The sequence below is a fragment of the chloroplast genome of Carica papaya (genome assembly GCF_054855325.1).
Source record: "Carica papaya chloroplast, complete genome".
Lineage (NCBI taxonomy): Eukaryota > Viridiplantae > Streptophyta > Magnoliopsida > Brassicales > Caricaceae > Carica > Carica papaya.
The window spans coordinates 45,001-57,500 of record NC_010323.1 but is presented as its reverse complement, the minus strand read 5'-3'; the positions used below and the strand labels follow the sequence as shown (position 1 = coordinate 57,500).

General features: G+C 33.5%; 7 protein-coding genes and 6 non-coding genes across 13 annotated transcripts in view, besides 1 other annotated feature; 9 read left to right on the top strand and 4 right to left on the bottom strand. All coding sequences in view use genetic code 11, as the record gives it.

The window, feature by feature from the left end:
* atpB (ATP synthase CF1 beta subunit) overlaps positions 1-1,068 on the top strand; it is a 1,497-nt gene extending 429 nt beyond the window's left edge. Inside the window, exon 1 of the mRNA in view lies at positions 1-1,068. This exon is cut by the window's left edge and continues 429 nt beyond it. Coding sequence (YP_001671690.1) covers positions 1-1,068 — 1,068 coding nt within the window.
* Positions 1-12,500: part of a sequence feature (large single copy (LSC) region) that runs on past both edges of the window.
* atpE (ATP synthase CF1 epsilon subunit) lies at positions 1,065-1,466 on the top strand. The gene has a single exon. The coding sequence runs from the start codon at positions 1,065-1,067 to the stop codon at positions 1,464-1,466; it is 402 nt and encodes a 133-aa protein (YP_001671689.1).
* On the bottom strand, positions 1,640-1,712 carry trnM-CAU. The gene has a single exon. It is a non-coding gene; the product is annotated as a tRNA-Met (tRNA).
* On the top strand, positions 1,901-2,577 carry trnV-UAC. The gene is made up of 2 exons: positions 1,901-1,938; positions 2,543-2,577. It is a non-coding gene; the product is annotated as a tRNA-Val (tRNA).
* ndhC (NADH dehydrogenase subunit 3) lies at positions 3,810-4,172 on the top strand. The gene has a single exon. It carries the CDS (start codon positions 3,810-3,812, stop codon positions 4,170-4,172), a length of 363 nt encoding a protein of 120 aa, YP_001671688.1.
* ndhK (NADH dehydrogenase subunit K) lies at positions 4,241-4,918 on the top strand. Its single transcript has one exon. It carries the CDS (start codon positions 4,241-4,243, stop codon positions 4,916-4,918), a length of 678 nt encoding a protein of 225 aa, YP_001671687.1.
* ndhJ (NADH dehydrogenase subunit J) lies at positions 5,034-5,510 on the top strand. The gene has a single exon. It carries the CDS (start codon positions 5,034-5,036, stop codon positions 5,508-5,510), a length of 477 nt encoding a protein of 158 aa, YP_001671686.1.
* Positions 6,178-6,250, bottom strand: trnF-GAA. The gene has a single exon. It is a non-coding gene; the product is annotated as a tRNA-Phe (tRNA).
* trnL-UAA lies at positions 6,614-7,216 on the bottom strand. The gene is made up of 2 exons: positions 7,182-7,216; positions 6,614-6,664 (listed from the first exon to the last, which is right to left on the bottom strand). It is a non-coding gene; the product is annotated as a tRNA-Leu (tRNA).
* trnT-UGU lies at positions 8,332-8,404 on the top strand. Its single transcript has one exon. It is a non-coding gene; the product is annotated as a tRNA-Thr (tRNA).
* On the top strand, positions 8,778-9,383 carry rps4 (ribosomal protein S4). Its single transcript has one exon. It carries the CDS (start codon positions 8,778-8,780, stop codon positions 9,381-9,383), a length of 606 nt encoding a protein of 201 aa, YP_001671685.1.
* trnS-GGA lies at positions 9,703-9,789 on the bottom strand. The gene has a single exon. It is a non-coding gene; the product is annotated as a tRNA-Ser (tRNA).
* Positions 10,534-12,500, top strand: part of ycf3 (photosystem I assembly protein Ycf3) — a 2,011-nt gene continuing 44 nt past the window's right edge. The window contains exons 1-3 of the mRNA in view: positions 10,534-10,657; positions 11,407-11,636; positions 12,392-12,500. The exon at positions 12,392-12,500 is cut by the window's right edge and continues 44 nt beyond it. Coding sequence (YP_001671684.1) covers positions 10,534-10,657; positions 11,407-11,636; positions 12,392-12,500 — 463 coding nt within the window. The remainder of the gene's footprint in view (positions 10,658-11,406; positions 11,637-12,391) is intronic.

The window sequence follows — 12,500 nt, the reverse complement described above, 5'->3', positions numbered from 1 at the left end:
ACAAAATTCTCTATTTTCGAAACAGGAATTAAAGTAGTAGATCTTTTAGCCCCTTATCGTCGTGGAGGAAAGATTGGACTATTCGGGGGAGCTGGAGTGGGTAAAACAGTACTCATTATGGAATTGATCAACAACATTGCCAAAGCTCATGGGGGTGTATCCGTATTTGGCGGAGTAGGCGAACGTACTCGTGAAGGAAATGATCTTTACATGGAAATGAAAGAATCTGGAGTCATTAATGAACAAAATCTTGCCGAATCAAAAGTAGCTCTAGTCTATGGTCAGATGAATGAACCGCCGGGAGCTCGTATGAGAGTTGGTTTGACTGCCCTAACTATGGCGGAATATTTCCGAGATGTTAATGAACAAGACGTACTTCTATTTATCGACAATATCTTCCGTTTCGTCCAAGCAGGATCCGAAGTATCCGCCTTATTGGGTAGAATGCCTTCTGCTGTAGGTTATCAACCCACCCTTAGTACCGAAATGGGTTCTTTACAAGAAAGAATTACTTCTACCAAAGAAGGGTCCATAACTTCTATTCAAGCAGTTTATGTACCTGCGGATGATTTGACCGACCCTGCTCCTGCCACGACATTTGCACATTTAGATGCTACTACCGTACTATCAAGAGGATTAGCTGCAAAAGGTATCTATCCGGCGGTAGATCCTTTAGACTCAACGTCAACTATGCTCCAACCTCGGATCGTTGGTGAGGAGCATTATGAAACCGCGCAAAGAGTTAAGCAAACTTTACAACGTTATAAAGAACTTCAGGACATTATAGCTATCCTTGGGTTGGACGAATTATCCGAAGAGGATCGCTTAACCGTAGCAAGAGCGCGAAAAATTGAGCGTTTCTTATCACAACCCTTTTTCGTAGCAGAAGTATTTACCGGTTCTCCGGGGAAATACGTTGGTCTAGCAGAAACAATTAGAGGGTTTAAATTGATCCTTTCCGGAGAATTAGATGGTCTTCCTGAACAGGCCTTTTACTTAGTAGGTAACATCGATGAAGCTACTGCGAAGGCTACGCAATTAGAAATGGAGAGCAAATTGAAGAAATGACCTTAAATCTTTGTGTACTGACTCCTAATCGAATTGTTTGGGATTCAGAAGTAAAAGAAATCATTTTATCTACTAATAGTGGGCAAATTGGCGTATTACCAAATCACGCGCCTATTGCCACCGCTGTAGATATAGGTATTTTGAGAATACGCCTTAATGACCAATGGTTAACGATGGCTCTAATGGGTGGTTTTGCTAGAATAGGCAATAATGAAATCACTATTTTAGTAAATGATGCCGAGAAGAGCAGTGACATCGATCCACAAGAAGCTCAGCAAACTCTTGAAATAGCGGAAGCTAACCTGAGGAAAGCTGAAGGCAAGAGACAAACAATTGAGGCAAATCTAGCTCTCAGACGAGCTCGGACACGAGTCGAGGCTATCAATGCGATTTCGTAACTAGGTGCCAAATAATCAAAAGAACTTCTGTATAAAAGAAAGAGATTCTGATATAACAAAAAATTTATAAAAAAAAATAGGATGGAAAAGATAAAAAATCAATAAAAGAAAAAAAAAAGAGGGTGGGTAGAAAAACTTATTAGACACCGTAATCAATGGTATCTAATAAGTTCTACCTACTATTGGATTTGAACCAATGACTCTCGCCGTATGAAAGCAATACTCTAACCACTGAGTTAAGTAGGTCATTTATCATCATAAAGAGAAACAAAAAAAATGGACACCTATCACATCGATGGATTATAAATCCAATATTACTTATAAGCAATATCAATCAAAGAGATCGATGTTGGATCATGTAATATTCATCTTGACAAGAAATTATCTACATAATATGATAAGATAAAATGTGTATCACAAACATAAGAAACATAAGGGCTATAGCTCAGTCGGTAGAGCACCTCGTTTACACGTGCGCCAATGTTTTTCAGAGGAGTCCATCATGCAATCAAATGAATTGATTGATCTTATTGAGAAATCGATGTCTTACTCCATGACTTTTCGGGACCAAAACAAGAGAACAATAGCCTGACAAATGGAAGGGTTCGGTCCGATTTTGGTGCCCTTTTAGGTAGGAGCCAAATAGAACCCATCATTGATTTGAGATATTGATAGGGTGAATACCCAGTCTATTCAATGCTAGGCATAATGAGTATAAGGACCTCAAAAATTCTCTTTTCGTCCTATGAATCTTAAGGTGTATGAAGTTTCATGTTTGATTTTTTAATTAGGATGATAGAGACTCCATTTAACTTAGGTTGATCTAGGCCAGAAGCAAACCTACGTCAAGATAACCCTTCTTTGAAACACTTTGGTAGTGCTCCTGTATTGTATTAGAATTCAAATAATGAATCAGGGCACGTGGAGCCATTTTCTTATTTTTTCTTAAGAAAAAATATGGTAGACTAACTGAGATTTATATCAGTTAATGAAAAAGCCCAATGCAAAAAAAATGCATGTTGGGTCTTTGAAAGAGTTCGAATCATTTTGATAATAATCAGTTCGATTTCTTTTACCGAGAAGGTCTACGGTTCGAATCCGTATAGCCCTACCTATCCTATATTCCTATATTAAATAATTAATTAATAGTTTTAATTAATAGTTAATTAAACTAAACCTATCTTTATTTATTTATATATAAATAAATAAAGATATATAAATAATAAAGAATATTCAAATACAAAAAATTTTATAGGTTTTTCCTCATTATTGTTATTATATTCTTTCTTGTTTGTAACTGGTCCCTTCCGCTCGCTTGGTTCATCGAAATAAAATAATTCCCATAACACAAGCCTGCTCGTATGGGGATCGTTCAGAGCAAAACTTAAAATAAAAGCTCATTTCATTTCAACGTATCCAATCACTATATAGATTTCTAATCTCAGATAAACAAACCCATTTTTCTTCATTAATCTTCGTAGGCGGATTGATTATATATGAATTTTCATCTTTTACTGTCTACAATCAAAGAGTTAGTGATACTTCTTTTTTTGTATACCCACCGAATCTTGGTGAATTTGTGGAGTCAAAATTTTGACATGAACCCGGTTAAAGATAAAAACTCAAACCTAACTCAACCCGAATCTAATCTAATAGTAAGTCCCATGGTTCTAGTAAGGCCTTACTGCATTTGTTGACACGTCAGAGTTTGAAAAACAAAGATATTTTCATAAAACATAAACATAATTTCATAAACATAAAAAACATAATAATATGTTAATATAATATTTTTTCATTTTTTATATAAATATAAATATAAAGAATATATAAAAATATAAATAAATAATCATAAAAATAGAAAATAATATTAAAAATAGAATAAGAAATAGATAATAGAATAGATTTCGAATTTTTATTTAATATTTTTGAATTTATAATACTCTAATACATATTATAATTAAATGACTAATACATATTATAATTAAATGAGAATTCTATTTAGTTTAGAATTCCCACTGTATTTTTTTTTTATTTAGAAAGATATGTTTAGAAAAATACGAAGGGAGGCGAAAGCGAGAAAGTTTGATTTGTTTTGTATAAGGGAAATCGATATTTATTTATACTATTTCGACCTATATCGAAAAATAAGTGTAATGAAAATAGGAGATTAAATCAATAAATCTTAAAACGAGACATGTACCATAGCAAACAAATGAAACTAGACGATTCAATCAAACTCAATTTTTGTTTTGACTAAACAAAACAGTTATGTATTACTTGACAATCAATTCCAATTCGAATCGACTAATCCGGTATATTTTCCACATTCATAGGAGTTCCTCTATGTTTCTGCTTTACGAATATGATATTTTCTGGGCATTTCTAATAATATCAAGTGCTATTCCTATTTTGGCATTTCTAATTTCCGGAGTTTTAGCTCCAATTAACAAAGGCCCAGAGAAACTGTCTAGTTATGAATCGGGTATAGAACCGATGGGCGATGCTTGGTTACAATTTCGAATTCGTTATTATATGTTTGCTCTAGTTTTTGTTGTTTTTGATGTTGAAACAGTTTTTCTTTATCCATGGGCAATGAGTTTCGATGTATTGGGGGTATCCGTTTTTATAGAAGCTTTAATTTTTGTGCTTATCCTAATTGTTGGTTCAGTTTATGCGTGGCGAAAAGGAGCATTGGAATGGTCTTAGTTCCTGAATATTCAGACAATAACAATAAAAAGAAAAAAGTCAAAAAAATTAAGAACATTGAGACAATTATGAATTCCATTGAGTTTCCCTTACTTGATCGAACAACCCAAAATTCAGTTATTTCAACTACATTAAACGATCTTTCAAATTGGTCAAGACTTTCCAGTTTATGGCCGCTTCTTTATGGTACCAGTTGTTGCTTCATTGAATTTGCCTCATTAATAGGTTCACGATTTGACTTTGATCGTTATGGACTGGTACCAAGATCGAGTCCTAGACAGGCAGACCTAATTTTAACAGCCGGCACAGTAACAATGAAAATGGCTCCTTCTTTAGTAAGATTGTATGAACAAATGCCCGAACCAAAGTATGTTATTGCTATGGGAGCGTGTACAATTACAGGAGGGATGTTTAGTACCGATTCTTATAGTACTGTTCGAGGGGTTGATAAGCTAATTCCTGTGGATGTTTATTTGCCGGGCTGTCCACCTAAACCAGAGGCAGTTATAGATGCTATAACAAAACTTCGTAAGAAAATTTCTCGAGAAATCTATGAAGATAGAATTCGATCTCAACAGGGGAATCGGTGTTTTACTACCAATCACAAGTTCCTTTTTGTACGCAGTACGCATACTGGAAATTATGATCAAGAATTACTCTATCAACCATCATCTACTTCAGAGATCCCTACTGAAACATTTTTCAAATACAAAAGTTCAGTCTCTTCCCGCGAATTAGTAAATTAGGCTCTACCCTACAGAATAAGAAAACAGCGAATTAATCTGCATAAATTGGAGTTCATCGTAAATGTGAAATGAAATACTTATCTTATACAAAAAAAGTGCGGGGGAAATAAAAAAGATGCAGGGCCATTTGTCTGTTTGGCTAGTCAAACACGGGCTGGTTCATAGATCTTTGGGCTTCGATTACCAAGGAATAGAGACTTTACAAATAAAGCCCGAGGATTGGCATTCCATTGCTGTAATTTTATATGTATATGGTTACAATTATCTACGTTCCCAATGCGCCTATGATGTGGCACCAGGCGGACTCTTAGCCAGCGTGTATCATCTTACGAGAATAGAATATGGCGTAGATCAACCGGAAGAAGTATGCATAAAAGTATTTGCTCCAAGGAGCAATCCTAGAATTCCATCTGTTTTCTGGGTTTGGAAAAGTGCGGATTTTCAAGAACGGGAATCTTATGATATGTTGGGAATCTCTTATGATAATCATCCACGACTGAAACGTATCTTAATGCCCGAAAGTTGGATAGGGTGGCCTTTACGTAAGGATTATATTGCCCCCAATTTTTATGAAATACAAGATGCTCATTGAATGATAAGAAAGTAGTCTTTACTACAGATATTCAAATTTGTACGTTCTATTCTCTTCTAGATCAAATAGACCAAACAGAGTAATTGAGATCTCATTCGTATTATTTATTATGTTATTATGGATAGGCTAAGGCTAAGAGATTCTCAAATTGGAAAGATACTTATTTCGTATAAGCCAAGCCAATAGGATGAACTAAACGAGTTCTGCACCATGAACTTTGTATCGCGCACATCACTTAGCGGGCTCTAGCTATAAGGTCATATAAGAGGGAATGAATAAATAGAATATGAAAGAAAAAGAAATAAATAAAAAGGGATGGGATTCCATTTGTACTGTATCTGAAATCTATCTTGGATATTTCCACCCTTGAACTCTAGACTTTTTTTTGTTGAGTCTTTCAACCAAGTAATTTAACCTTTCGAATATGTATGAAGTATTAACATTCTCTTTGAACGAGAGGAACCACAGCATGAACAAATAAAAAAGAAAAGAAGAGGAAGGATAATTGAATTTTTTCTTTTACTACATATACATACTTTATATACTCTTTACTCATCGAAAAATCTAAAAAAGGTGTATTTCCAGACACTTAGATCAATAAGTATGTATTATGGTCAACCCATAATTAAATAATTTGTAGAATAGAGACTCATACAAATTCATCTTATGTCAGGAACCAGATTTGAACTGGTGACACGAGGATTTTCAGTCCTCTGCTCTACCAACTGAGCTATCCCGACCATTCCCGAAGTATCATCCTCATTTTACTAGATGACTTGGGTCTATGTCAATTAAAACAAAAAAAGTATTAAATTGAAAGTCTGGAGGCGGGAATTTCTTGGATCTTCAAAAAGAAGATTTTGTAAGTTTCAGTATGAATAATGATATGGATTGTAAATCGGGTATTTCTTGCTCAAAGATGTTCATTTGTACGTGTATCATATATACCACAAGACTTGTAATAAGTAATAATAGAAAAAATTCTGCTTGGATACGTTTGTAATAGGATGAATGAAAAAGATAATGAATTTTGAATAACTAAAAAAAAAGAAAAAGAGAGGGTAGGATAAAGATAAATAGGTAGGGCGTCAAACAGACTTTTTTGGGGATAGAGGGACTTGAACCCTCACGACTTTTTTAAGTCGACGGATTTTCATCTTACTATAAATTTCATTGTTGTCGCTATTGACATGTAGAATGGGACTCTATCTTTATTCTCGTCCGATTAATCAGTTCTTGAAAAGATCTATCAGACTATGGAGTGAATGGTTTGATCAATGAATATTCGATTTTTTCTTCAACTTTGAATTGATTCACAACAAAACAATTCTTTTTTTTTCATATAAAAAAAAAAAAAAATCCATATTCGGGTCACCATTTTTGAGATAGTTTTAAATTACTTATACCTATTTAGATAAGGTTATCCCTTCATCTTTTCTGGAGGTTCGATAGAAGGATTCCTTTACCAACACAAGGTAATGAACTCCATTTGTTAGAACAGCTTCCATTGAGTCTCTGCACCTATCCCCCTTTTCTCGCTTTCTGAACTCTTGTTTTGTTTGTTCTCGTAAAACAGGATTTGGCTCAGGATTGCCCATTTTTAATTCCAGGGTTTCTCTGAATTTGAAAGTTATCACTTAGTAGGTTTCCATACCAAGGCTCAATCCAATTAAGTCCGTAGCGTCTACCGATTTCGCCATATCCCCCCTTTTTTTGTTTTGCTTTGAGATTGGGATCTCATCTCATTATGATGCCCTTCCCCCTTTTTCTTTTATTATGCCGAAACCCTTGAATTCATTAGATATAGATACCGATTCTTATATTGAAAAGTGTTTCATTTTTTGTCTATCATCTTTCATGTCTATTGGTATTTTGGAGACCCATATTTTATTTGGTCTAATCAGAAATGATTCTATCATTTCTGTATTCGCAATTCAATATAGATGGATATATACTACATAACATATATGTATATTCCTCTTATTCTCATTTTTGTTTGCAATTTGGTGAAATACTCAAACGATCGATTCTTTTTTTTTCGTCTGAGCTTCCATGAAAGAAAACTAAACGGAGAATGTTTCATTCTAATGAGCATTGCATTTATCTGGGTTGCATCTTTCTATTCTATATTCATTTCATTTTATTATTATTATTAATTAATTAATTAATAATTAATTAATTAATAATTTTTTCAATTTTGAATTATTTATGTTTCTCATTTTTTAGAATTTATAGTATTCTAATTTATAGTACAATAGCTATAAGTAATCATTCCATTAATATGAATTTAGAATCCTAAGATAATTCCATTAATTTAGTCTAAAAAGCCCAATTATTTATTATTTAGACTTAGCATTCTATACTATAATGTGTAAAAAGATTCTAAATCTAATTATTAGATTCTATTTCGAATTCTAAATCTATTTATTTAGAAATAGAAATATAAAAATGGATAAATAAATCAATTTATGAATATTATATAATATATTAATATATGTAATAAGAAAAATTAGAAATGAAATAAAATAATAATAATAATAGAATAATAAAATTAGGTTCGAACAGAAAAAACAATAATTTCAAATCAGATGTCATTTAATGGATTTCCTATCTAATTAAGATGTTTATTATTGCTAAACTTAAAAAAGAAATCGAAATTCTAGATTAACTATATATAATCTAATTATAGTTATGTTCTATTCTAGAATATTCAATATTTATTTGAAATTCTATTCTATATTAATTATGAATAGCTAAGAAATGAATAGTTAATAGATAAAGTTTACTGAATTCCTATGCATGTACAATTTCGGTTATTTGAGCCCGCTTAGCTCAGAGGTTAGAGCATCGCATTTGTAATGCGATGGTCATCGGTTCGATTCCGATAGCCGGCTTTTCTCGATTTGTTTGATTTTTTACATGATTGATAATGCCTTTTTAAAATCAAAGAACATTGAAAAGACTTCTTCCCCTTTTTCCAAGAGTCACTAATATATTCATATTATGTCATAGAAACTTCCAATTATGAATCAAACTTGGAAGAGTTAGGTCTTCGCAGAATAAATCAAGAAAAAAAAGGAAAATTCTTTTGATTTATTTGATTTATGTATATTGTATATACAATACAATCTGGATCTGGATATGGATGCAATTGATCTCATTATTCTTTGTAGTACAATACTTTAGTGGATTTCGCTTCATTTCTCAGTTAGTTCAGTTTTAATTTCTTTTAGGTTTATCAAATTTCAATAAAAATAAGGAGTCTTTATGTCACGTTACCGAGGGCCTCGTTTCAAAAAAATACGCCGTCTGGGGGCTTTACCGGGACTAACTAGTCAAAGGCCTAGAGCAGGAAGCGATCTTAGAAACCAATCGCGCTCCGGAAAAAAATCTCAATATCGTATTCGTTTAGAAGAAAAACAAAAATTGCGTTTTCATTATGGTCTTACGGAACGACAATTACTTAAATACGTCCGTATCGCCGGAAAAGCCAAAGGGTCAACAGGTCAGGTTTTACTACAATTACTTGAAATGCGTTTGGATAACATCCTTTTTCGAATGGGTATGGCGTTGACTATTCCTCAAGCCCGCCAATTAGTTAACCATAGACATATTTTAGTTAATGGTCGTATAGTAGATATACCAAGTTATCGCTGCAAACCCCGAGATACTATTACAGTGAAGGATGAACAAAAATCTAGAGCTTTGATTCAAAGTTTTCTTGATTCATCCACCCATGAGGAATTGCCAAACCATTTGACTCTTCACACATTCCAATATGAAGGATTAGTCAATCAAATAATAGATAGAAAATGGGTCGGTTTGAAAATAAATGAATTACTTGTCGTAGAATATTATTCTCGTCAGACTTAAAACTAACTTAACTAAAATAAGAAAACAAGAGTTCGTACAACTTTGCCCCCTTTTGCCTAAGTTAAGGTTAAGTAAAGGGGCACAAGGTAAGGGATTTGTCCGGGGCTTTTTATCCCCATTCGACTTTTTTCCCATTCATGTAGCATAAATCAGTAGGGAGATTTACATCCCTTGTTTGCTCTTTCCAGTATTTTCCGTATCAAAGAAATTAGGAATAGAGAATCTATATCAAAGAAAGGTCTAACTCTTTGGTCTCAATTGTTATTTGATTTGAAACATTGTGGTCAGTAACGTAAGATTGGTGAATTCGTTGAAAATACGGAAAGAGAGGGATTCGAACCCTCGGTAAACAAAAGCCTACATAGCAGTTCCAATGCTACACCTTAAACCACTCGGCCATCTCTCCTACATAATGATTATGACTGAGCACCTGGGTGAATAGCGAGTTATTCATATTTTTTTTTAGACTATATTTAATGGATACCTTTAGCTCATAATTCTATTTAGACTCTAATTCTAATTCCATTTCCATAAGAATTCTAAAATTCCTTTCCGGTTTTACATCCCTCAACAACAACCCCTTACCCCGTAGATCTATTACAAACACCCCGCGCATCTATTACAAATTCATAAATCATTTCAGGGATTTTTATTTTTTTTTTTTTATTATTTTATTTGCAATTTGATTGTCTAGTGTATACCCGCTATGCACAAAAGAAAAGACAAAACAAAAACGGGCGGTTTTTCTATTTTCATCATAGAACAATTCTTCGATTATTTTTCCTCTTTGGATCATAATTTAATCAAAACTTTTCGAATTATCCTAATCTCCAATCTATGCTAAAATCTATCCTAATCTAATTCTTTGATTCTTCAACTTCGATGAAATCGAAGTAGTTACTTTCAGTCTTATACTAATATACTCAAAAATTAGTAATAAATTTTGATGAAATCGAATTGGATTCAAACCAATATTTCTTATTTTTGATTGATTTTGATTCCTGTCAAAAAAAAAATTGAAGTAGAAGGTTTTTTTTTCATTTTCATGAGTCGGCGCTTTTATGTTAATTCGTACTGTACAATTCCTTTGTTTGTGGGATCATTTTCTCACAAGAGGTAATGAAAAGAGTTATGGAATGGATTACTACCTATGCCTAGATCGCGTATAAATGGAAATTTTATTGATAAAACCTTTTCAATTGTGGCCAATATCTTATTACGAATAATTCCGACAACCTCGGGAGAAAAAGAGGCATTTACCTATTACAGAGATGGTGCGATTTGATTTTGATTATCATTATTTTTTTTTTTCTTTATTTACCGCTCCCCGTCTTAGGAATAGGAAAAAGACATATGATTCGGGGTATAAAGAAAAAAGATTATTGAAATAAATCTACGCTTCTTGAAGGTGAAGTTTATAATATAAATAAAACAATCCCTTCTGTCGTGTATCCACGATTAATGCAGCCTTAGATGCTTCAATTGTTGATTCTAGTATTGAGCGAAAGGTTACACCTATGGTTTTGGATTGCAGGTCAAAAATCCCTACTACACTAATACCAATAGGCGGCATAGGGGAAGAAGCACTACGCCTAGAAATCAACAACACAAAAACTTTGTTCTAAATTACTCCTTTTCCTTCATCGGGATCGGGACTAAGAAAAATGGTTGGGCCAACAAACATCCATCTCGTTCGTACTTTGGATACCCGTATAACCATTGAAGACTGTTGAAGTGACTAATTCCTGGAAATTAAGGGGCGTTGAGAACAAAGAAATTGTTGGAGTTTCTTTTTTGATTTTTATCTAGTATCACAACACGCTTGGTGTTAAGAAAAGATCTTTTGCAGGAAGGTTGGCTAGAGATTTCTTGTAAAAACATTAGCCCCGCCCAGTTCATAATGACATCAACCTTTTTCCATATATTATTCTCATTATGCACATAACGGAGGAGCCGTATGAGATGAAAATCTCATGTACGGTTCTGAAACGGAGAATTCTTTAAATCGAATAACGACCGTAACGGATGTCGGCTCAATCCGAAGGAAATTATGCGGAAGCATTGCAGAATTATTATGAAGCTATGCGACTAGAAATTGATCCCTATGATCGAAGCTATATACTCTATAACATAGGCCTTATCCACACAAGTAACGGAGAACATACGAAAGCTTTAGAATATTATTTTCGGGCATTAGAACGAAACCCGTTCTTACCCCAAGCTTTTAATAATATGGCTGTGATCTGTCATTACGTGCGACTATCTCCACTATAGAAAAAAAGGAAAGAAAGAGCAGCTAGTAAATTTAATACTAGAAAAAAAAATAGGCTTTCTACATATGCATCGTCCAAAAAACGATTTTTATCAGCTGTAGCAAAGAAATAAACTTCATAGAAGTCGAACTATGAAGAATAGATATGCCTAAATACTTTATTCTATGGATAAAGGATCTAATTGATAGAGGAAGCACCGTAAAGATCAATTAGCGAGGTTTTGGGCCGATACAATAAGAACTGCTTATTTATGTCATGATATGAGATAAAAGTTCGGAATCAACTTATGTAATAGAGTCGATCCCTTAAGGTATTGAGCAGCGGTGTAGCATCAGATCCTAAAGACAGTAGGTCTTTTTATGAAGAAAAGTCTTTTTCAAAGATTCTATATAAATTTCTATATGAAAACGAAACCGAGATAGTTACCTTTCAGAAAATTCTAACAATAGTCGAAATGCCTATGCTTTATTTATTTTTTTTTTTTTTCTGAAGGTGGGAGAAAAGATAAGCTAAAACTGATTATTATATTAATTTAATCAAAATTCAAGTTTGAAACTCATGTAATCAATCTATTTTGGTTAACCCGAGAAAAAATAGGATATCTATGAGAAATCTCATTCAATTAGATATGTAGGTTAAAAAAAGGGACACCAAAAGAATTGACTGTCGAGCCGTATGAGGTAGGAAACTCTCAAGTACGGTTCTAAGGGAAGGAATTGACCCGCCTATTCCGACCGGGGAGAACAGGCCATTCGACAGGGAGATTCTGAAATTGCAGAGGCTTGGTTTGCTCAAGCCGCCGAGTATTGGAAACAGGCTATAGCGCTTACTCCTGGTAATTATA